Source organism: Malania oleifera, chromosome 1 (genome assembly GCF_029873635.1).
Source record: "Malania oleifera isolate guangnan ecotype guangnan chromosome 1, ASM2987363v1, whole genome shotgun sequence".
Taxonomy (NCBI): domain Eukaryota; kingdom Viridiplantae; phylum Streptophyta; class Magnoliopsida; order Santalales; family Ximeniaceae; genus Malania; species Malania oleifera.
In genome coordinates this window covers 85343614-85370120 of record NC_080417.1, presented here as the reverse complement: position 1 = coordinate 85370120, position 26507 = coordinate 85343614, and the positions used below count along the sequence as shown (strand labels likewise).

Here is a 26507-nt window from a genome sequence, read left to right as displayed (position 1 = left end):
TCATGAACCACACTCAACCTTCTGGCTAGTACTTTATTAATTATTTTATAAACACTGGATACTAAACTAATAGGCCTATAATTGGATACCTTCACAGACCTGCTTTACTTAGGCACCAAACTTATGAAGGTAGAGTTAATACTCTTGCATAAACTTCAATTACAATAAGATTCATTAAAGACCTTCATCAAGTCATCCTTAACCACTGCCTAGCAATCTTCAAAAAAACCTAGATTAAAGCCATCTAGCCCTGAACCTTTATCCCTATTCATTGCAAATACAGTAGATCTTACTTCCCCTTCCTCGAAAGATCTCTCTAACCGAGCTATCTTATCACCAGACAAAGGATCCCACTCTAGCCCTTCCACTATCGGTCTATAATCATCTTCCTCAGAAAACATATTATAGTAATAATCAGTGATCTCCAAATCTATCCTACTATTATCCGAGATAATTTCCCCCCAACCAACGCCAACTCCCCAATAGGATTTCTCCTCGAATTCCCACTTGCTAACCTATGAAAAAGTCGGGTTACAATCGCCCTTTCTTACCCATTTAAGCTTCGTCTTTTGCCTCCAACTTCTAATTCCTTAAAAATCACCCCTTCCAACTCATTCCTTGAGGACATTCTTTTCAACTCCTCCCCCGAGAGACTAAAGCTTCTTCCCTACTTCTAGCTCAGCCAGCTCACCCAAAACATGGGTTTTTTTAAAGCTAATGTCCCCAAACATCTCCCTATTCCACCTTTTCAAATTTTCTTTCAACCTCTTCAATTTCCTCATGAAGCTAAAACCTTCCCAACCCCTATCCATCTCCTCATCCAAGACACCACCAAAGATTGAAAGGCTTCATGTTCCAACCACATTATTTCAAATCTAAAGGGGGTGGGACCCTAAGCCGCCTTCCTAGATTCCAATAGAAAAGGAAAATGGCCAAAAGTGGCTCAAGGAAACGTGACTTGCAAAAGATTAGGTAACTTTGTAATGTTATAGGTATCTCTTGTCATGATTTATGTAATGGATGTAACTCATCAATTTTTGAATGCTCGACAAGTAGTTTGCAAATTATATTTGATTTTTATTTTACATTATATTTACGATTTTCCAAATTTTTTATTTATTTTGAAAATATATGTGATTTATTTACATATTCTTATCTTAAACAATTCTCAAAAGGCTTACACCCTAATGCCTTAAGGCTTACGCCTTGCTATTCAAGGGTTAAAATGCCTCATCTTATGCCTTTGCCTTTTAAAACACTAATTTAATACAATCCAATCCAACCAAAAAACAGACGCACCCTATAGTACTAAAAGGTTTTTTTCCTAAAAATGTAAACTCAAAAATAATGTCTAATATGTATAGCTATTCTAGATGGAAACTTCTAAATTTAATGACTAAATTATCTTAATTTATACAAATTGGTAACAAAGTTAACTAGTTTACAATTTCTCTAACACATTGAAAAATTTTCATTGTGATTATTACTGATCCAAAAGAAGATATTTTCGGGCTTTTTGTATAGGTAATTTACACCATCCAGTACTCATTGCTTCTACTCTTAAAGAAATTAAATGTAGAGTGTAGCATCATGCACCAAGTCTTCCAATTGTTGTTATTTAAAAAAAAAAAGTGCATCTAATTCTAAACAAAAAGTTTTTATATGCTTTTTGAGAATTAATGGTTGCATTTTAAATCTTATTAAATGATCCAATAAAAAATATTTTTATCCCCCGCAATGAGCTTGACAATTTATAGTAACCTGGTTTGAAATAAAGATGGTGCAAAGAATATAACTTTTCCCACTCCACTCAACTTCTAAGTAAGGTTGTGTTATTTTCTCTTTTACTATATTATTTAGGTGTCAAATAAATGGTCTAGGAATGACTATTATGAAGGTGATTCAATCATTACCACACATGACTAAAAATAGAAACGGTGCAAAGCATCAGCTAGAGCTACAAATATTGAAAGAGAATTGCTCCTTTGGTTGAGGATTTTTGCAATTAGATATATGTAATTAAAAAAAAATTGCATAAAGTTATTTTGAATGTGTTCATACCCATCTCTAACTTCAACAATTAACTTTTTTTCATTTCCTTGCGTCAAATCCCAACCCAATCTAGCTATGACTATGCAGAAAATTAGAAAGACTAGGTCCTTTTTATTAATTCTCCAATCAAGCCAATATATCAATTTCCAATGTGCAGCATAGTATTTTCAATATTCATTTTTTTAATAACCAATGTTTTATTTGTTCTAGATTGAGATAGCTTTTTGTGGAAATAATTCTCATTAATCGTAGCATTGGTACAGGTCTATATAAATAGATGTATAGCAGAAGAATAGAAGGAAAGAACCAAAAACGAAAGAACCAAAGAAGCTAACTTCTAAGGAAACTAAATATTCTAGGATATTCACACATTTACAGCCAAGATTCTCTTAGTAAAATAGGAAAGTTGACTAAATAGATATGAAACTTTCCAACACTCCCCCTCAAGCTGGCTTGAAGATATCTTCCATGGCTAGCTTGCTAATGAAGTTTTCAAACTGTTTCTTCAGCAGTCCCTTTGTCAGTATGTCTGCTACTTGCTCAGTTGTCGAGATATATGGCAGACAGATTACTCCCTCATCTATTTTCTCCTTGATAAAATGCTTGTCTACCTCCATATGTTTAGTTCTATCATGAAGAATTGGATTGTGAGCGATAGCTATTGCAGCTTTATTGTCACAATACAGTTTCATTGGTGGTGAATTAGTAATCTTTAATTCTTCCAGCAACCTTTTAATCCATAGTGCTTCACAAATTCCATGAGCAACAGCCCTAAATTCTGCCTCTGCACTACTCCTTGCCACAACATTTTGTTTCTTGCTACGCCATGTTACTAGGTTTCCTCCAACAAAGGTGCAATAGCCAGAAGTTGATCTTCTATCAATGATACCTCCAGCCCAATTTGCATCAGTGTAAATTCTGCCTCTGCATGATTGCTACCAAAGGGTCCAGATTTGTTGCTCTTCCAATTTGCTAGCTTTCCATGGAGTTTCCAGCAATTTTCTCGAGTGTGGCGTGGCTTATTGCAATAGTCACACCATACTCGAGGCTTATCTTCCAACCTCTTTTGATTAGAGTAACGTCGTTGTGCAAAAATATTGGCAATAGCCAAATCCGTGTTACCTACATGAGGAGCAGGATTATTGGCAGCAAGTAGAGCAGCATTTTCCAATCTCATCCTCCTTTTTCTTCATCATCACACTCCTTCGACAATCTTCTTGTCGTACTTCAGAAAATGCTTCCCTGAGTGGGGGTAGAGGCTGTCTCCCTAGGATTCTTCCCCTTACTCCATCAAACTCATCATTAAGTTCAGCCAAAAATTTAAAAATTCTTGCATTCTCCGCCATCTTCTTATTGTGATTGCAATCGGCAGGATTTTTCCATTAGCAAGTTTTTGCTTTTTGTATTTCTTTTTTATTTTTAATTTCTCTCTCTCTCTCTCTCTCTCTCTCTCCCCCTTTAATATATCTTTTTTTTAATCGAAGCAAAATGATTAGCCTCTTAATATGAATCTAAGCATTGAGACATCACAAGGATTAGGTCGGCTTAGAATAGACAAGACGGTTGTGATTGGTAGAGTTCAAGTTCCGAGTTCGAGTTTGAGTCCCAACATCGCTTTTTGGCAATATGAGTCGGGACCACCACCCCCTGTCTCATACAGTAGTTTCTAGGTTCAACTTTTAGTATTGCTTTTTGGCCATATGAGTCAGGGGAATACATATAGGATATACCAGTGCTAAAACCTTTTCTCAAGATATCTTCCAAATTGTTGGGGTCATTGGTTCTGTAGTTTTAGAATTCTTCTAATCCCCAATACTCCATCTCCATCATTGTCCCTCTCCCCCTACACTTTTGAATACTTTGGGGGTAGACTACCCTTATCTCCCCCTATGCTTTTGGGTACTACAGAGAGGACTCCCTCACTTCGTTCTCGAAGAACTACTTGGAGCAAATAGCAACACCCATTTCATCAGAAATGCGTGTTTTTTGCTTTCCAATGGATTTACATCTTTCATTAATCGAAATTTTTTTATGTAGCGAGCAATAGGCTCTAGTTGTTCGCTATTCAAAAATTCTTGTTTAGGCAGTTCATACCATCCATACATACTGCTTTGAACTCTAATTTCCAAGGTAGCGCCCTAAGGAACCCTGCTTCCAAAAAGCGGTGGCTCTCCCTCCCTCCCTCGGGCTCTAGTTCTTTGTTGTTCAATCCATACATACTGTTTTGAACTCTAATTCCCAAGGAATACACATAGTTTTTTGAACTCTAATTTCCAAGGAAGCGCCCAGACGAATCCTGCTTCCAAAAAGCGACGCTAGCGAAATTTTTTGGTGTAGTGAGCAATAGGCTCTTGTTGACCTCATAGGTCATACCAGGTTTTGATAATGACAAATACGCAAGTATTTGTTGGTTATCTAGTTTGTGTACAGGTTTATATTATCAGATTAACTGATGGCACATGAAGTAAAGCCTGAAAACCTAGAAGATTATTTTATGTGGTAATTCATTTTATGGCGCTATTCAGGTCCGTAATAGTAAATATAGGAAAATGTCTTAATAATCTCAGCATATCATGCATGTAGGTTATTGTAAGCTCAAAGACCATAGATTGGCCTTAGGGATCACCCTTCGATCGACCAAAGGCCGACCGACGCCAAGTTTTTAGGACTAACTCAAAGACCTTTAGAAAGACCCTAGGTCCCTACACTTTAATAGCACATGAAATCAGGACCTTAGCCCAAAAACCATGAGGTTTCGGGCGACCAAACTTGGCAAAGCTTATTTGCCTTGGTCGACCGAACCGTGGAAAGTCAGCATCGTTGACCTGACTTCAGGCGACTGAACTGGAATGAGTGTATCTTCCTCGATCGACCTAACTCGTTTTTGACTTTTCTCCAACAGTTCAGGCGCCCTAAACTTCACGTTTAAAATACCCTTGGGCGACCAAAGGTTGTTGTTCGGGCTACCGAAATTATGTACAAGTGACCAAACCTTGAACAATTAGAAAATCGTCTGGTTCAGCCAACCGAACCTTGACTCGGGCACCAGAACTTCAAAAAACACCTTTTTCTGTTGAGTCTGTTCGGGTGACGAAACCATGGTTCAGCCACCCGCAACTCTCGGGTTGGCAAATTTTTTAACCGAGGTAAATAGGGTTAATCAAGGGTTAATTTCTTAAACATAATTAAAACAAATTTTAAAATTACCCTTGAGTTCCCAACGGTCATAATTTGCCCATTCTCTATATATATGCTTTCATTTATCAAAATTAGAGGGGATTAGCATTGTGATTAGGGCAAAAACTCTCTAAATTTTTCCAATCTTATTTTACTCATAATACTCCCAAATACTCGCCTACTTCATATTCCTTGATTATTCAAGTCTAGAGAGAGTGTTTAAATTATTTGTGCTCCATTTTAAATAGCCCTAAACTCTCATGGTATTATTTGTTGGTTGATTTTGATATTGAGAGTTAGGCATAAGTTTTCCCATTGATTTAATCTAATAAATCTTGTGTGGAGAAAACTTAGTGGCTTGTGGGTCTTTGCATTGCAAGATACCTTAGCCCATATTTTTGTGTGCAAAATTTTTTTTACAAGCTTGATTTCAAACAACTCTTGTGCTTGCTACATTGAGAAAATATTTTTTGAGTTTGTTTGAATATTATTGCTAGCATCTTTGAAACCCTAAGTTGATATTGAGCATGGTTCGAAATCGCGGTCGCGGGTAACGTCGCGAAACGGTCGCGGGTGTCGCGGGTCGCGGGAGACGCGGGTGTTACGTAACGGGAAGCGGGCGTAACGGTCGTGAATTTTTTTCACGCATGCACAACCATGCGAAAATTAAAAAATAAGCATGAAATCCATTAATACATGATTTTTAATGAATTTTGAAGGCTTTCATTCAACCTACAAATGCTTTTTAATAAGCATTATGATTTTTATATTAATTTTAGTGCGCTGTTTACAAAAAAAAAGCATATTTTTTTATAGTTTACATTACTTTAATGAGTAAAAAGATGTAGAAATGTAAGAATCAATTAATTTAAGTCATAAAGTTACTAAAAATGAATCAATACTCAATAGACTTAATACTCAATATACACATTACACATACATGAATTTAAAAAGTGATTAATATCAAATATCAATAAATAATTGAAAATACATGAATACAATATTACAAATTTATAATATAACACATGTCACCACCAAAAAGAATGACGTGGAGGGTCTTCATAATTTGCATCTGTATCTTGAGATTGGGATGGGAAATTATCTCCCCATCCTTGTGGAAATACATAGTTGAATGAACCCAAGTTTGCATCATTTTGTTGTTGCTCTTGAAAATGTACTGGTGATGAAAATTCTCCTGAATAATGTCTATAAGTTGGGGCAGGGGCTGGCTCTGGGTAGTGTGTAGAAGAAGACTCACTAGATCCTGAGATTCCTAATCCACTGGGATAAAAATGTGAGTCACGAGATGCATAATGTGGATATGCTGGATGAGATCCAAATGATTGTGATGATGAACCATCTAAACCAAAGTCGCCAAAACTACGAACCACACCATATGAATCTTCAGTAGAATCGCTAGGGTCACCACGAGCACTCCTCCTTCTCCTGGGTTGTGAAGATTGGTTCCCTGGAGGAATACCCAAGTCATAATTTTCAGGTATGTCATGTAATCCATAAGGATCAGAAGGATATATATCCCTTCCAAATGATGTCCCTGTATCATATCCATAATTATATTCTACACCGCCGCCTCCACCACCACCACTGCCACCCCCCCCCCAACCCCAGCTCCAGCACCACTATTACCATCATCATCACTTGGTGGGCTCAAACCAAGATTGTCATCACTTTGTGTACGTTCAGGGCTTGAACCTGAATCATCATGCGCGTTTATTGGTGGTTGATCACCTCCTTCTGTAGTACCACCAACCTCTTCATTTAACCAATTTGAATTGTCCTGACCATCGAGTAGTGGTGTCTCTCTCTCCTCTAACCATTGACTTAAAGGATCATCTTCTTCGAAAATGTAGTCCAAATTGATAGGATTGAAACCCTCTTCAATTTCTCGTTGGCTTCTTCTCATTGTACGTCTTAACTTTAACCTCATGTTGTAATGTACGAAAACAAGTTTTTGTAGTCTCATATACTTTAATCTATTTCTTGTTTTCGTATGGATGAGGCTAAAGGTGCTCCAATTACGCTCACAGTTCGAAGCTGATGTGGTCTGGCTAAGAACTCTAATTGCTATTCTTTGGAGCTCAGGAGCACACAAGCCATAATGAATCCACCATTCAGCTGCATGAATAATTAAAAAGAGTTTTATGTTAGTATAGCGTATTTCAAAAGTCAAATTTGAACACAAAGAGAGAAAATAGAGTAATTTTCCATTATTTAGCTATATAGCCATATTTACCAGGATTTGTTTGTTTCACTGCCCTTTGAGCCAACAGGGTTCCAAAAGTCTCCTGCCTATCTCGATATAGCAACAACTAAAAAATGATGATTGTGAAATATAATTAATTAATTAGATGTATTAATAATTATTCTTGAAAGTATTACAGAATACTAGAACAATTCATTATTCAATTTAATGGAACAAATACTTACTTGATTAATAGCCCGAATTTGAGTATCTATATCGGGTACCAACTTGGTTATCACTTTTTTAACTCCATCCATGACTTCTCTAGCAACTTCAGGAGAGGGTGGGGCACCATAAAGAAATTGTGGGTTCAAAAAATATCCTACAATTAAATTTAGAAACATATTAATCAATAGTTTTCTAATGCAACTATGCATAATTTAAAAGTTAAAATAATAAGAAATTGTATTTGATTTACACTTACTAGCAGCGTGCAAATCTTGGTGCAACTGAAAACTCCACCGGTTGTCAATAATTTTCCAATAGTCTTTGTAAAACCGGCAATCTTTTTGAATGGCCAACTTCGCCCTATCAATTGCCTCGTATATGAAGCCCATGGTTGGTTTTTCATCACCATCAACCAATTTAAGAACTTTCACCAAGGGTTCTTGCACTTTAATTATATCAGAGGCCTTTTGCCAAAACTCTTTGCCTAAGATAATTTTCTTTGAATCATATGCTGGGCCTGATTTTGCCATTCCAAACCTTGAGTTTTTCCAAGCATCAGATGTAAACATTTCCCTTAGTGCTTGTTTATGCCTGACAATAGTCTCCAAAGCAATGAAATTTGTGGCAAATCGAGTGATGGCAGGGCGAAGTAACTCTCTATTATTTGTGAATTTCTTCATGAAATTCACTGTCCATGTGTGGTTGTAAATAAATGAGGTTATTGTTCTTGCATCTTCTAAGACCTTCTTCACGTTACTTTTCTTACCAATATCTTCAAGAATAAGGTCTATGCAATGAGCTGCACATGCTGTCCAATAGAGATTGGGCCTCTTCTGCATTAATAATTTTCCTCCTGCCTTCATTGCAGCTTCATTATCAGTCACTACTTGGACAACATTCTCCTCTCCAATTTCTTCAACCACCTCATCCATTAATCTGAAATGAAATTATATATTCAATAATTACTACTATTTAATTAAAAACATGCAAGTCCATAATACTATTTGTATATACAATTAAAATTAGAAAATTACCTGAAATAATATTCAGCTGTTCTGCTTGGCACATCAGAGGCATCAACTGATTTATGAAACACGGTGCCTCTATCACAATAAACTAAAAAGTTTATAATGTGTTTTCTAGTTGGTCCTGACCAACCATCACACATAAGTGTTACACCTCTTTCCTTCCAAATTCCAGCAAAAGAAGCTATATAATTTTTCATTTCTTGATACTCTTGCTCCAAATAAATTTCAGATATCTCATAGGGTGATGGACCCTTCACCCCCTTTCCAACCTCTGCAGCAATATCAAGCATAGGCTGCATAAATGGAGAGTCAGCTACATTCGCTGGAATCCGATTATAAATTAGGAATTTTCCAACCGCTTTTCCTAATTTACTTCTTAAACCTTTCAGTAACTTTGTGTTGAGTTTTGGTTGTTTCGCACTCTTGCTTCTTTCTAAAATAGGATCCATTGCCTTTAGTCTAGCTTCAGGGGCATCAGGATTGATCCATTGTCGTCCACTACCTCCAACTTCTCGACCACTATAAGATCGAGCTCCTGCTCTATTGAAACCACTGGTAGCACCACTGCCAGAGCCACCTCCCTCTTCATAAATATTACCCCTTCCAGTTGTTCTTGCTCGAAATCTTTGTCTATCTTCCCATTGTTGTTGTGATCGCATGCTTTCTTGTCGAGCAAATCTCATACTTTCTTCTTCCAAGTCTTCTTCATCGCTCAAATTCTCAAAATCTCCTCTAATTTGGGCTTCTGCTTCTTCTTGCCTTTTTTGTTTATCTCTTTTCTTCTCAGCATACTGTTGTAGATGTTTCATCATTTGTTCTCTTACTTGTGTGGTCACATTTGAGCATCCAGCTACTTGACCCTTTTTATGTGCCAAGTGTTGTTTCAAGCGTGTAATGCCCCCTTTGATTATCTTCCCACATAATTTACACATAATAACATGTCTATTACCGTCTACCGCAGTACCAAAATGCCATCCAATATCTTCACTAGGTAAGTTTTCATTTCCTCTATCACGTGACATATTGATAGACTTAATTTGATGATCTCTACACAAAATATAAAGAAAATACAAAGTTACAACTTACAACCTTCCTACAATGACAGGAATAATATAATTAGTAATTTAGTAAATATTAAATAATAAGTACTAAATAGTCCTAATTTTAAATACTTATTACGTAAAAATAAGTATAATATTTGATTAAAAATAATAAGTAATGTTTATTATTTTTATATTTAAATAAACAAAATTATAAAATATTAGATATTTTATTACAAAAAAAATATATTCCTTTATCTTTAAAAAGATATTTTCATTATTTTTTATAGCTTGATTTTATTTTCATTTATAACTATAAGAAATTAACAGGTGAAAAAGATTTTTACTCTATTTTCATATACATCATAGCATCACAAATAGAGATCCATACATTACAAATTGACTATTTAATTTTTTAAACATTTTCTCAGTATATGGATTAAAATTAAAATTTTCTACAAATTCTAGTAGTAATTAGTAAAAATCAAATTTATTAATGTATTAACTATTAGATTAATTTTTTTTTATTAAGTTATTAATTTTTACTTTATTTGATAACTAAAAACAAAAAATAGATGTAAACATTTATTTTACCTAATTTTAAATTTAAGGTCAAAATAATGTTTTAAAACTTAAAAAATATTAATAAACAGGGTCAACCTACTCAAGAAATGGCAAGTAGATACACATGTAACATAAAATGGGTGACAGATGTTATTTAATTTTTTTTTCTTTTATAATATGAATATTATTTAATATTTTTTCAATAGATGGGAGTGAATATGATATCTTCTTTATCAAAATGACCACTTTATCCAGCTGACATAAATAGTATGTTAGCCAATTGGTGCCATGAATTAATTTTATTTCTATAAGTTTGGCAAATCCTAAGACTAAATATTATAATAATTGTGCAGAGTATTCCTTGGAATTCTTTAAGAATGGTGAAAAATAGAGCTCAATTAAGCCTAGATAATATAAAATGCCATCACATGGATGTCTTGTGTACATACATTATTTTAATGCTTTGTTTAGATGGTGAATGCAGTAGTGGATTATTGATATTCAAATATTATTATAAAAAAGGCTTCAATTATTATTGGTAAATATTAATTATTTACTAACCTTAAAAAATATTAATTATATAATATTAATAATTGCTTGCTATGTCATGGAATTAATTTTCATAATTATCTTTTAAAAAATATAATACAATTAAAATATTTATAAATTAAGAAAATTTTATTTTACATAATTATTAATGATTTCTAATTTTTTACTCTATTAAATTACTTTTTTTTTAATTCAATTTAACAAACCTATTTTACAACAAAATATAATTTTAAAAAATAAACAGAATGAAAGGAATGAAAAGGGCTGTGGCCTGTGGTGCAACAAAATATAATTTAAAAAACAAAAAAAACATAATGAAAAGTGCTGTGGGTGTTAGAGTGTCTCATACGCTGAGGCCTATAGTCGAGTCAGACCGAGAGAGAGGAGGGATTCGAGGGAACTCAGAGGAGCCTCGAACAGTCGAAGGAGCGAAGCAAAAGCAGCGAGCCAGAGATGACTCCAAGCTCCGAGTCTCCGAAGCTGAAATCGAGAGGCTGGCTGGTGCGACTGCGACGACTGGCGGAGGAAGGTGCCGACTGCGATGACTGGCGGAGCTGCTGCAGACCTTTTTCCGTCGCCGGTGACTCGCCAAGTTGCTGGAACTGGAAGCCTGGAACTGCAAGTCTGCAATTCTGAGTAGATCTGCTCGGTAGCCTCGAAGCCTTCTTATTGCCGAAGGCCAACAAATTTTCAAGGTCAGTTTGTAACTTTCCTTTTTAGCCTTTGAATGGCAGATGGGTGTGGGGACTAGGGAGAGGGGGAAAGCAGCGTTGCTGCCTGCTGCCCGTCAGCGAATATGCTACCTGTCGGCCATGTAACGGTCCGTAACGGACGTTACGACATGTAACGTTGGAGTATCGGCCGTTACGTGCCGTTACGCCTCCGTAACGGCCGTTACGGCCGTGAATTTTTTCCGAACCGCGATATCGGCCCGTATCGGTTTCGGGCCCTCTGATTTCCGTTACGTATCGGCCGTTACGCTACGTAACGGCCGTTATTTAAAACCATGAATTATTGAGATATTCTATATTGTGTTTCAAAGAAAAACTAGGTTACACACTCTAGTGCTTGCTTGAGAATAATTGTTAGCCTAAGTGTTGATTGCATACATTTACATCACTGAGCGTATATGTTCCTATATTAGTGGTACATAGTCTGCTTAGTTAAGAAGCATTTCCGTGTACGCCAATTTTCATATATTTTGTATTCCAGCCATGGGCCTGAAGAGGGAGACTAACCCTATGGAATAGTCCCGGATTGGCTTAGACCCGATTAGAAAAGCTAGGTGCACCATCCTGGTAAGGTACGGTTGTAGGTTGAGGTCAGCCCCGTGAATTGACCTGATTGTAACCGGTACCGCTCCATCTGTTAAGTGAGCCATAGTGGAATCCTTGTGCTGGTGAGCCAAGGCGGGGACATAGGCTCTTTGGCCGAACCCCGATAACATTTCTTGTGCGTCCTTTTAATTTCCGCATTTTAAATTCCAGCACTTGAATGTTTGTATTTTACTATTGTGAATGATTGGGTTTATAATTGCATAGACAAACCTTAGGTTGAGCATTACTGCTGCTAATTTGGACATACCTAGGAATAACTTTTAAATACCCAATTCAACCCCCCCCCCCCTCCTCTTGGGAATACACCAAAACTAACAACTCTGGTTGCTCATTGTTCAAGAATTCTTTTTTAGGCAGTTCATACCATCCATACATACTATTTTGAACTCTAATTTCCAAGGAATACGTAGTGTTTTGAACTCTAATTTCCAAGGAAGCACCCTGAGGAATCCTGCTTCCAAAAAGTGAGGCTTTCTCTCCTGCGCACACGCAACATATCTTCTTTTTAATCCAAATATATAGTATGATGCAAAATGATAGCCTCTCTCTCTCTCTCTCTCTCTCTCTCTCTCTCTCTCTCCCCTAATATATCTTCTTTTTAATCCAAATATATATATAGTATGATGCAAAATGATAGCCTCTCTCTCTATCTCTCTCTTAGCCTCTGCTAGTATACGAGTATAGCTAGGCCCTACTTTGCATTCAATGCACAAACAAAAAGTAAGGTACAGAAATCATGCAAAGAAATAGCCTTTGTTTGTTATGCCCACCAATGTTCATGCATGCATGCAAACATGTTGCATTAGATTACATGCACAATTAAAAGGGAAGATAGAAAACCCATGAAAGAGACAAACAAACAGCCTTTGTTTGTTTTACTCACTTATGTGTGTGCATGTATGCACACGTAGATACAAGAAATGGAGCCATACAATGCACATGTGCACATGAACACACACATATAAACATTATGTATACATACATACCTATGTACACAAATGTTGATGCAAAAAAAAAATACAAAAAAGTCCTTCTGACTAAGACTACAAACATCCAACTTATTTCAAATACTCCACTTTAATCCTATTGAGATTTTGATTAAATATGATGACCTAACTTGAAGATAGGTCTTCCCTCTATTTATAATACAAATCAAATACATTATAATGACAATAATACCCTTACTAACTCTCACTAATTAACTTAATAACACAGTTAATAATAATTCTAAACGGCATAAATAACCTCTAACACTCCCCCTCAAGCGGAAGCATAAATGTCATATGCTCCTAGCTTGTTACAAATAAATTTAACATGAGCACCCCCCACGGCTTTGGTAAACAAATCAGCAACCTGCATATCAGACTTCACGTAAGCGATAGTCATGAGCTTATGCTCAAGTTTCCCCCAACAAAGTAGTAATCAACTTCAATGTGTTTTGTCCGCTCATAAAACACCAGGTTGGAGGCAATATGAATAGCAACTTGATTATCACACATCAACTTCATAGGTTGAGAATGTGAAAAACCCAATTTTTCCAACATGTTCTTCAACTAAACAAGTTCACAAGTAGTGTGAGTCCATAGCTCATATTTTAATTCATGACTTAACCTGGCCATCACAGTTTGTTTCTTACTCTTCCAAGAAACCAAATTACCACCAACCAAGATACAATACCTGATTGTGGATCTTTTGTCGAAAGGCAACCCAGCCCAATCTACATCTGTGTATCCATGAATATAAGTGTGATCCTAATCACTATATAAAATATCTCTTCCAGGTGCACCTTTGAGATATCTCAAGATGCGAATTATTGCATCCTAATGACTCACCCTCAAAGAATCTAGAAATCGACTCACAATACTTGTTGCAAAAGAAATATTCAGCCAAGTGACTGTAAGATAATTCAACTTTTCAACTAATCTCTGGTATTGTCCAAGATTAGGCCGCAAATCAATCATATCTGGCACTAACTTGCTATTAGGATCCATGGGTGTATCAACCAGTTTGGATCCCAACAACCCAGTGTCATTCAAAAAATCAAGAACATACTTCCTTTCTGAAAAAACAGTTCCCATACAATATCTAGATACTTCTATACCAAAGAAGTACTTCAACGGTCCCAAATCTTTGGTTTGAAACTTAGTCTGTAGAAAAAGTTTGTGACTTTAAAGACCTTTATCATCATCACATGTAATATATCATCCACATAAACAAAAAGGAGGATCCTACCTGATGAAGTATGACAATAAAACATAGAATGATCCACTGCACACCATCAAAGACCAAACTCAATAACTACAACACTGAAATGACCAACCCATACTCAGAGAGACTATTTTAAATCATATAGTGCCTTCTTGAGCCGACACACTAAGCCTGACTCTCCCTAAGCAACAAACCCAAATGGTTGCTCCATATAGACCTCCGTCTCAAGATCACCATGCAAGAAGGCTTTTGCACATCTAACTACTGTGGGGACCAATAACAAGTAGTAACTAAGGAGATGAATAGGCATACTAATGTAAGTTTTGCAACCGGAGAAAAAGTGTAAGAATAATCCAAACCATAAACTTGAGTATACCCCTTAGCAACAAGATGGGCCTATAAACGAGCAACAAAACCATCAGGGTTGACTTTCACAGTGCATACCCAGCGACAACCAACCATAAACTTGTCAAGAGGAAGAGATACCATGTCCCAAGTGTCATTGTCCTAAAAAGCATTCATCTCTTCAACCATTCCTCCACCCAGAGTGGGCTAAGCTGCTAAGGCTTCCGAAGCAGATTTAGGAAGGGCAGTAGATGATAAAGCAGTAAAAAAACAATAATAGGATGGTGATAAAAAGTCATAACAAACATAGCTGGAAATGGGATGTTGAGTACATGTGCATTTACCTTTCCCAACAACAATGGAAGGATCAACATCATTGGAAATATGATCAGACAAGGAAACCAAAAGTGTGGTAGTAGAAGCTAGAGGGGACTCTCTTCCTTGGAGCCACCGTCGTGAATACACCTGCAAATTAGGATGATCAAGACGATGATAAGGACACAAACTACATACAGACTCAGATGGTTGGTTGGGCAAGGATAGCAAAGTAGAATCTAGAAGATTAGGCAAACGAAGAGACTCGTTACGCTTATAAGCACTCAGGGACTAGGTGTAGCAAGGTGTAGATTCAAAGAAGGTTAAATCTACAAAAACAAAGAAGAGATGCAGCATAGGACTACAACAACAATATCCCTTTTGAATATATGAGTAGCACAAAAAGACATTTTATAGCACAAGGGTCCAACTTACCCACCCCAGGAGTTAGTTGATGAACAAAGGAGACACCCAAATATACGGGGAGGGTGAGAGAAACAACAACAAACAACAAAAACCAAGCTTTAAATCCCACTAGGTAGGGTCGGCTACATGAATCCTTTTCCACTAATTTAAGCGATCATGGAAATTTTCTTACAACAAATTCAGGGCTATTAAATCCTTACTATCTCATTGCAAGTTATTTTACATCCACTCCTACCCCTTCTATTGCCCCTCATAGTAACTGTAGAAAATGAGAATAAATCTATTGTATATTCAATTGTGTATTCTTTACATACTCGGGTCCCTATTTAACATGTACACAAAGAATAAATTATGGAAATATAACAGTCAACCCATACAATCAGCCTAAATATCGGATCTAATTAGAGCCTTAATCTTCTACCACAATCTTCTCCTAACCACTTCCAAATCATTCAGGATTTCCACACTCCCCCTTAAGTTGGATCATAGAAATTGATCATGTCCAACTTGCAAATAAACTCTTCAAAGCTAGATCTTTGTAATCCCTTAGTGAAAATATCTGCTAATTGTTCTCTTGTAAGGATATAGGTTATGCAAATTGTCCCCTTCTCAATTTTCTCCTTTATAAAATATCTGTCCATTTTTATATGTTTAGCCCTGTCGTGTTGAACAAGATTATGAGAAATACTAATGGCGGCTTTGTTGTCGCAATAGAGTTTGATGGGGAGCTCTACTATGATGTGTAGTTCTTCCAAAAAAATTTGTCACCATAGCTCGTCACACATCCCTCGTGCAACAGCTCTGAATTCAGCCTTGGAACTGCTTCTGGCTACCACACTCTACTTCTTAGTCCTCCATGTTACTAGATTTCCCCAAACATAGGTACAGTAGCCAGTAGTAGACCTTTTTTCTTCTGCTGATCCTGCCCAATCCACATCTGTGTAGATCTCTACCTTCTTACTGTCACCTTTCTGGAAGACTAGTCCTCGCCCTAGAGAGCCTTTTAGATATTTGAGAATCTTATATACTACTTCTAGGTGACTCTCCTTCAGCCAATGCATGTGCTAATTGACCACACTTACAGCAAAAGCAATGTCAGGTCTAGTGTGCGAGAGGTAGATCAATCTAGATATCTCTCTCTATCCACAAGCTTTCCTACATCTTCCGTTCTTTTTCCTGCCTCAATAGGAGTATCGCTTGGTTTACAACCAAGCATGCTAGAATCAGTCAAAAGGTCAAGCACATACTTTCTCTGGGAGACACTAATTCCCTTTCTTGATCTGGCGACCTCCACTCCCAGGAAATATCGCATTTGACCCCAAGTCTTTTACCTCAAACTCTGTGGCTAAGACCTTCTTCAATCTCTCCACCTCTCCTATGTCATCCCCAGTGAGAATGATGTCATCGACGTACACAATCAGGATGGTCCTTCTTCCCTCATTGGACTCTTTGAAGAACATAGTGTGATGTGACTGCCCTTGTCGGTATCCTTGATTCTTTATTACCTTTGCAAATCTATCAAACCATGCCCTCAGTGATTGCTCGAGTCCATACAAGGATTTTTTCAACTTACACACTCTGGTTTCTTCTCCCTCCTTGCAAAATCCTAGTGGTAGCATCATGAACACTTCTTCTTCTAGCTCACCATTCAGAAAAGCATTCTTGATATCAAACTAATGGAGTGGCCAATCCAGGTTTGCTTCCAGGAACACGAGAACCCGTATAGTGTTCAGCTTTACTACAGGTGCAAATGTCACGATGTAGTCAACACCGTATGTCTGAGTGAACCCCTTTGCCACAAGGCGGGCTTGGTATCGTTCTACCATGCCATCAGCCTTGTACTTTACTTTGAACACCCACTTATAGCACACTGGTTTCTTCCCCCTTGGCAAAGTCATCACCTCCCAAGTTCCATTCTTTTCTAGTGCCCTTATCTCTTCCATCACTGCCTCTCTCCACTCTGGAATCTCCAATGTGATACCCCATGGATGAAAGACTTAAAAAGAATAGATGTTACTACCCATATCAACAAGGTGCACCTTCCTTTTCGGGAGCTTTCCCATAAAAACTCCATAGTTAAGCATGCTTGGCTTTGAGCAATCTTGGGATGGGTGACCACCTAGGAAGTTTTCTCAGGAAGTGTGTGAGTGAGGACAAAACACACTAAAAAGGACACATGTTGGTTTGTTGGACCAGTTATTAGTCTGACAATGCCCGCCCCCCGTTGTCTAGTCCAGGTGGAGGAGGAGAGACGCAGTGCTCCCTAGCAAACCCAAGTTGGGGCATTACAAATGGTATCAAAGCCAACACCCAACCAGAAGTGTGATGAGATTCACATTACCTGGGTTTGGAAATGTGGGTTCGCAACGAGGACGTTGCCTTCTATAAGTGGGGGAGAATGTGATATCCCATGGATGAAAGACTTAAAAATATTAGATGTTACTACCCATATCAACAAGGTGCACATTTCTTTTCGGGAGCTTTTCCATAAGAACTGCATAGTTAAGCGTGCTTGGCTTGAAGCAATCTTGGAATGAGTGACCACCTGGGAAGTTTTCTCAAGAAGTGTGTGAGTGAGGACAAAACACACTAAAAATGTTGTCTGGTCCAGGTGGAGGAGGAGAGACGCAGTGCTCCCTAGCAGACCCAGGTTGGGGCATTACATCCAAGGCTTCTTGAATGCTTTTAGGAATCTGGATTTTGTAAAGGTAAGAAGCAAAAGCACGACACTTGGCAAAAAGAGCATTGTAAGATAAAAATTTTGAGATAGGGTGGAGAGTACATGAACGAGATTGTTTTCTAAGAGCAATGTAAGTCATCTTTTACTTGGTCGGGATTGGAGTCGGGCTCATGAGGAGTTGGAACTATCATAGGTTCTGACTCTTTTGGTGCTTCAGAAGTGAGTGTCTCATTGGACTTCGATTTTGGCCTCCTTGAGTAGACAAGTGTTTCCCTATTTGTTTGTCTTTCCGCATCTCCCCCTAAGTTCAAGTTTCCTTCTGTACTACGCGAAGGAGTGAATATAGGGTATGGAGTGGTCTCGAAAATAGCAATATCGAAGTAGTCTGAGTTTGAGGGTCGAGCCTTACTCAAGGACTCCCCCTGAAGCGAGTAGTAGGGGGTATGTACGAAGAAGGTGACATCGAGACTAACATAGAGTTTCTGGGAGACCAAGTCATAGCATTTGTAACCCTTCTGTGTGGGAGAGTAACCAAGAAAGAAACATTTAAGTGCTCTAGGATCCAATTTGTTTCGCTTGGGTGCATGAATGTGGACAAATACAGTGGACCCAAAGACACGAAGCAAAAGATGTGAGCCGAGCCTAAAATTGGGAAAAGTCTCTTGGAGTTTTTGGAGCAGAGTTGCAAAGGATAGGACTCTACTAGGCATTCGGTTAATGAGGTATGTGGCCGTCAAAATTAAGCCACCCCAAAATTTTGTTGGTATGTGAGAGGTGAACAACAGAGCATGAGGAACTTCAAGGATATGTCGATTTTTCCATTCAGCAAGCCCATTTTGTTGAGGGGTGCCAACGCAAGAGCTTTGATGGATAATACCATTCTCTTGAAGATACGTGCCCAACGAGTGATTGAAATACTCAGTACCATTGTCAGTACGAATGATTTGGATTTTTGTGTGAAAGTTGGTTGTATCAGAAAATTCATGAAGACTGATCGAACCTCAGTTTTATCAGTCAATAAATATACCCAACACAGACGAGTGTGATCATCAATAAAAAGTAATAAACCATTTTGTATGGGCCCTATTAGGAGTACGAGAAGGACCCCATAGATCATTGTGAATCAGACTAAATGGCATGGATGGTTTAAACTGAGATCTAGGAAAAGTAGTATGATGGTGTTTGGCAAGTTCACACACTTCACACTGAAAATCCAAGGCAGTTTTATTCAAACATATTAAAGGAAATAAATGCTGCAAATACTGAAAACTAGGACGTCCCATCCTTTTGTGCCATAACAAAAGTTCACTTTCCCTAGGACTAGATGCAAAATTACAAACAGTAGGAGGACACGGTCCATTCACATTATCTTTGTCAAAGTAGTAGAGCCCGTCACATTCCCTAACACTACCAATCGTCTTCCCCGATGATAGGTCCTAAAAGACACAATGAGAGGGCAGGAATTTAGCTGAGCAATTAGACTGTTGGTTAACTAACTAATAGATGGCAAATTGCACGATAAATTAGGAACGTGGAGGACAGATACAAGAGTAATAGATTCAAAAATACGGAGACTCCTCTACCAGCGATAGGGGATAGAGTCCCATCTGCAATTTTGACTTTTAAATTACCGGCACAAGGTGAGCATGTTGAAAATAAATGATGAGCATCGGTAATATGGTCAGATGCACCAGAGTCAACAATCCAAGGGGTAAAATGAGAAGTGGAACCAAGGGCTGACAAAAAAGTACCTTTGTGGGCTAAAGAACTAGATGACATATTATTAGAGGACTGACCCAAGACTTGGAAATTGGAAAATAGCTCATATATTTTCGCAAGTTGGTCGAAATAAAATCCCCCACAAGAAGCTGCAAGACCATGGGCTTCTGTGGGTGTGTTTTTTTCCTGGGTTTCAGAGGAGGCCTGATGACCATGGGCTTTATTGGACTGTCTGGGCTTCTATTCTGCGGACTTGCCATGTAAGGTCCAGCAAGTGTCTTTAGTATGGCCCGTTTTTTTGCAATGCTCACAATAGGGCCTTCTGGACTGTTTTGGGATAGCTCCAGTATGAGGCCCACGGGTTACAAGAGCTGATGCCTAGGGCCTAGACTGGTTTTGCTCCTTCAACATCACGTTCGTCCTTTTTCCTCTCGCCAAACCTCAGAGAAGACTTCTCGGATGGAGGGCAGCGACCGGTGACTGCTCCTCACGTTGTCAAGCTCTTGGTTCAGCCTCACTAGAAACTCGAATACTCTCTCGTTCTCTAGCTTCTTCTTTAAACGTACAATCACCCGAGCATTCCCATTCCTTTTTGCAACTGAGATAGTGTTCTTGCCAAAGTGCGAGCATATCAATGTAGTATTCGGTGACCTCTCGATTTCCTTGCTTCGCCTGCCATAGCTGCGTCTTCAACTCAAAAATCAAGGAAACATTTTCACCATCAGAGTATGTCTCACGCACTGCATCCCACACGTCTTTTGCCGTCGGGAGAAACAGGTACATTTTGCCAATGGCTGGCTTCATAGAGTTTATCAAGCATGACATTATCAAGGAGTTCTTAGACCGCCATTTTTAGGATGCCACTGCATCGATAGTAGGTGGTCGTTGAGTCTCACCAGTAACAAAGCTGAGCTTTCCTTTACCGTCGATAATGAGCTTGATTGACTCTGCCCATTCTCTATAATTCTAACCATTGAATTTTTCAACAGTAAGATGGAGTGGGGAATTCTCGAATACGCCAGCCGAGCCCATAATTATCTCCGACTCCCCTTCCTAGGTTGCCGACTGGCTAGACTCATGGCTGTCTCCTTTATGGGCAGCCATGGATTGCTTAGAGTTTCAAAGTAACTCGCACTCTGATACCATGTAGAAAATGAGAATAAATGTGTTGTATATTCAATTGTGCATTCTTTACATACTCGGGTCCCTATTTAACATGTACACAAAGAATAAAATATGGAAATATAAAAGTAAACCCATACAATCAACCTAAATATCGAATCTAATTAGAGCCTTAATCTTCTACCAAAATCTTCTCCAAATCATTTGCGATTTCCACAATAACTCACTCACTCTTCCTCACTGACACAATTTGTGACTTACTTTGTACGTGCCCAAACCATCTAAGTCGTCCCTCCTTTACCTTATCTTCTACAAGTGCTACGCCTCACTTACAACGAATATGTTCATTTCTTAATTTATCTTTCAATGTTATACCACTCATCCATCTAAGCATTCTCATCTTGGCAACTTTTACTTTTTGGATATGTTGTTTCTTAGTTGCCCAACACTTTGATTCATATAGCATAGTTGGTCTTATAGTCATCCTATAGAACTTCCCTTCTAATTTTAGGGGTACTCTACGATCACAAAGCACACTTGAAGCACTTCTCCATTTTACCCAACCTACATTAACTCTATCCATTACATTCTCTTCAATTTCTCCTTTAGCTTGCATAATAAGTCCAAGGTATCAAAATCTACTAGTGCTAATTATTTCATCATCATCAAGTTTTACTTTGTCTGCAATATTCCTCCTACTATTACTAAAATCACATTTCATATATTTATCTTATTTCTACAGACCCTAAAGCCTCCATATTCTAAAATTCTCTATAACTCTAACTTAGCCTCTACTTCACCCCTAATTTCATCATTCAATACAATATCATCTGCAAACAACATACACCATGGAACTTCATTTTAGATACTCCTAATCAATTGATCCATCACTAAAGCAAAAATATAATGGCTCAAAGCATATCCTTGATGTACACCTATTATGATTGGAAATTCTCTAGTCACTCCAGTCCTTACACTAGTTATTATTCCATCGCACATATCCTTATTGAATTAGGAAAGAGAATGGAGTAGAGAATTTTACCACTAAGAACAAAGGATGGCATCTTGTTGATCAAATAGCAAGCAATAAGTACAGCATCACTCCAAACACTTTAGGTACATACATTTGATAAAGTAAAGTGCGAATGATTCAAGGATATGTCTATTTTTCCTCTCTAAACCTCATTTTGTTAAGGAGTGTGAGCTAGGATGATTGATGGACAATACCAAACTGAGGCGAATAAAAGTGCAGATTTCTTTGCCAAACAGGGTAAATTTGGTATTTCTTGATCATATAGTTGCCAGGATGATCTTCCACAGCAAGTCAGGGGAATGATTCGATTGGATTTGTTGGGATTTCCTTCTTTGCGCTCATAATGTTTTGTGTTTATCTTTCGGAGTTTTGTTTGTTTTCCACTTTATAGTTGTTTAGTTTTTGATTGGTTGCTGGTCTTTGGTTTATTGATTTTGATTATGTTGGTTAAGTTAGTTTTAGGGTCTTGGAGCTTGTTTTTGATGTCCCAAAGTCTCAAGCTTGGAACCACGGTATTCCTCCGCCATAACTGAGGGGTTTTCTAATAAAGCTAGGAGGTGTCACCCTCTTTTTAAAAAAAAAATAAACACCAAACTGAGTCATATAAGTAGCGAATTGTGAAATAAAATACTTTAGCATTATCACTTTGAAGTATTCGAATGGGCAAATCAAAATTGAGTCTTTATTTCAAAACAAAAGGCACAAAATACATGAAATAACTCAGAATGATTTTTATTAAATCTAGTCAATTCATTCTTGAATAATCATCCACAAAGGTTACAAACTACCAAAAACTCAACTTAGACACAACTCTACTAGGACTCCACACATCAGAATGAACTAACATGAAAGGGCTTGCAACATGTTTATTGACTCAAGAAGTGAAAGGGAAACGATGGAGTTTTTCGAATTGACAAGACTCACAATCAAGAATAGACACAGAACTCAAATCAAGAACAAGACGTTTCAACTTCTCCATTGAAGGATGACCAACAACAATGAATTTGGAGAGGTCTGGCAATAGTAGTGCAGGCGATAGAAGGAGATAGCGGCTCAAAGTGACAAAGTCCACCAGCTTCATGCCCTCCACCAATCATCTTCCTCGTCATTAAATCTTGAATAACCACAAAATCAAGGAAGAATATTACCGAACAATTCATGGATATAGTAATCTTGCTAACAAACATAAGATTGAAAGGAAACTTTGGAATATACAAAACCAAAGAAAGAGAAACAGAAGAAGTGGGATTTACAATCCCTATTCCCTAGACTACAATAGTGGATCCATCAACAAGAGTAACACAAGGTACATTTGTAGGATATTAAATGGTAGAGAAGAAATTAGGCATACTTGTGATATGATTAGTGGCAACGGAGTCTATGACCTAAGGACTAGGACAAGAAGTACTGGATGACAAGCATACTGTGGGACTACCTGTTTAGGCAAGAGATGTAGTGGGAAGAGAAGCTTGTTGTGACGTTTGATACTGCTAGAACTTGAAATACTCCTCCTATGACATGGATATATTACGTTGCCTCTGACTCGGCACCAAAGGTGTGCAATTAGTGGTGGCTGCATTGGCTGCCCCCAAAGGGGTGAAGTCAGTGGTGGCTGCATTAGCAACACGTGAAGGTCCACGTGGAGATCCCAACACTGCTCTTTCGTCCACAATGGTGCACTTGTGAGGTGTCCCTCTACCTCGTCCATCTCTACCACCACAACTAATCGAATCACCTCAATAACTTCAACAATTGTTCAGTAGAGAACTAAAATCACCCTGTGTAGCAAAGGTTGTCCTTTCAGAGCCAGATGCAAGAGCAGGAGAATATGTGCTAAAGGAAGCACAAAGGACAAGAGAATAAACATCAGCAACTGATGGCAACTCTACACTAGCAAGTATCTGGAACTTGATTGCCTCAAACTTGAGTCTCAAACCCACTAGAACCCAAAGAACTGTCATCTGCCAACTTTGCTTCTGCATCTCACGAACATCGGTGGTTATAGGTTGCACGATGTTAAGCTCCTCATGAATACGCTTCTCCAAAATAATCTGCAATGCTCCTATCCTTGATGTAACTAAAAGTACTCCTAGGATAAATCATACATACGTGTAATATTACTAGAGTATAAAAGCTTAGCATAATCCCAAATCTCTATGCACGTATCTAGTGCATGCACATTCGTGCAATCTATGGTCCATCAAATTTCACAAGAGAGAAACAATCAAGCCTTCTTCTTGAATCTACACTTCTTTTCTCTTCTTATCAGAAGGATCAAATTGGAGCAAGTGGTCATATTTTCCTAATTCTGCTAAATAAACCCGAAGAACTTTAGACCATTGAACATAATTCTTTCCATCCAACTTTTGAGTCATTATCTTTGGCAACGATGAAGGAAACATGTTTTTGGGATTCATAGACTCCATCCCAACAATCACAAACTTGCAACCACAACAATGTCAAACAAGAAGAACAATCAAAACTAATTGGGGCAATCACAAACTATGTGAATCACCAACACAACCACGAACGAGGGGAACGACTTACCAACTAATATAGCACTGCCACAGCCTCACAACTTAACTTACAAACTCTGTCACTGCTCCAAGAAACTCACAAAGAAGCCTTTACAAACACTGAAAAGAAACTAACGGATTATAATGAGTGCATGGTCGAAAAAGGTTGGATCTTTGAGCAAAAAACATGCCCAACAGCAGATAATATTGTCTAGAGAAGGAATCAGAACATGGTAGACGAAAAAGGAAAAAAAGGTGGCCAGAAACTCTCTCACGTGGTCGGCACTGCCGGCAGTTGGCCTGCACATGGAGGTGCGTGGGGCTGTTTCTGGCAATGGGGTTGTGTGGGGGTAAGCTTTGGAGGGTTTTGTTTTTGGCTATATGGTTGGTTTTGTGAAATAATGAAGGGTGGAGGTGGATCTGAGAAGCACAGCGACAGGAATGTGTTTTCCTGCAACAGCAGAGTATGAGAGGGTTTAGATTAGATCATGCTCTGATACCAAGTTGAGATTTTGATTAAATGAATGACCTAACTTGAAGATAGGTCTCTCCCTCTATTTATGATACAAATCAAATACATTCTAATAACAATAATACCCTTACTAACTCTCACTAATTAACATACTAACACATTTATTAATAATAATAATAATAATACTAAAAGACATAATAATCTCTAACAAATCCCATTATTGAGGTATTTGTTGACCAATTCTTAACAAAAGCTTACACGAGTCAACTATTCAAATGGCATGTTATCTAGCCACAAAAAAAGGAAAAAAAGAGAGGGAGAGAGAGAGAGAGTTTTTCCATGTCACCAAGAAAAAATGTGCATTAATAAAATTATCCTTACTGAAACATTAAAACATGTCCATATTGACATAACAATTAGTACATGTCCATATTGACATAACAATTAGTTGTGACATAATTGGCACATCTAAGAGCCTTTTTTAACAAATGATTAACAAATACCTCATCAATAGGGACTAAAGTGATGCATCAAACTAGAAGGATGTGTGAAATTTATTCAAACTTCAAGTGATTTTTTTGCATAAATGGAAAAGAAAAGTGCAAATCCTGCATAGGTGGAAAAATGGGTTTTTCAATTTGATTGTTCAAACAAGATGAAAATGTAAAATCTGACTAAAATATATGGACAGACCTTTTTAGTTTTTAACCATTTGTGTTGCCCCATTCCAGCTTACCTCATGGGTTAAATGAGGCCTTTTTAGTATGACAATTTCTAATTTTCAGAAGGTATCTTTTCATTTAGGATAAAAATTATTTCATTATGAAAGATAGAAAGACAATATTAATGGCAATGATGTAGTAGCCTCTCATAAGAGTATTGTTGCATAAACAAATTTTTAGAAGTACAAATATTTTTTGTCAAACATAATATTATATATTTTGGGTAAATGATATAAATTTATTTTCATATAAACAACCTTAAAAAGTATGGACATTTTCAAACACAATTTTTTTTTTTTACAAACTTTACACATATGGGGTGTGGGCCTGTGTTTGTGTGTGTAGAGACAGAGAGAGAGAGGGAAAGGGAGAGAGACATGGTAAAGAGGAAGAGGGAAACAGAAGGGGGAAGAGAACATTCAATAAACATAAAATTTAGCACTGAATTTTAACTGAGAATTATTGCCTCATACTTGAACTAAAGATAAAGCTATAAATTAGCTGCAAAGAGATTTGCACTTTGAAGAAAGAAATTTAATCCAATTCCCCCTATTAGAAAACAAAGGAACTTGATCTTTCTATTTCATACATGCAAAAAAAAAAAAAAAACTCATAAATAAATATATAAATAGATAAATTAACTCACAAGAGAACACAACAGAAGTCAACACTAATACTCTTAAAATTTCTAGTCATATGTAATAGTGTTACCTGTCAGCATTGATTAGCCAGTCAAACACAAAATTTTCAAGCCCAGACCAAAGCTTCTCT

At 37.5% G+C, this 26507-nt stretch overlaps 1 protein-coding gene across 1 annotated transcript in view; it reads right to left on the bottom strand.

The window, feature by feature from the left end:
* Positions 1 to 26507, bottom strand: part of LOC131159844 (uncharacterized) — a 155232-nt gene that overhangs the window by 97854 nt on the left and 30871 nt on the right. The window contains 1 exon segment of the mRNA XM_058115033.1: positions 26448 to 26505. Within this exon segment, the coding sequence (XP_057971016.1) occupies positions 26448 to 26505 (58 nt within the window).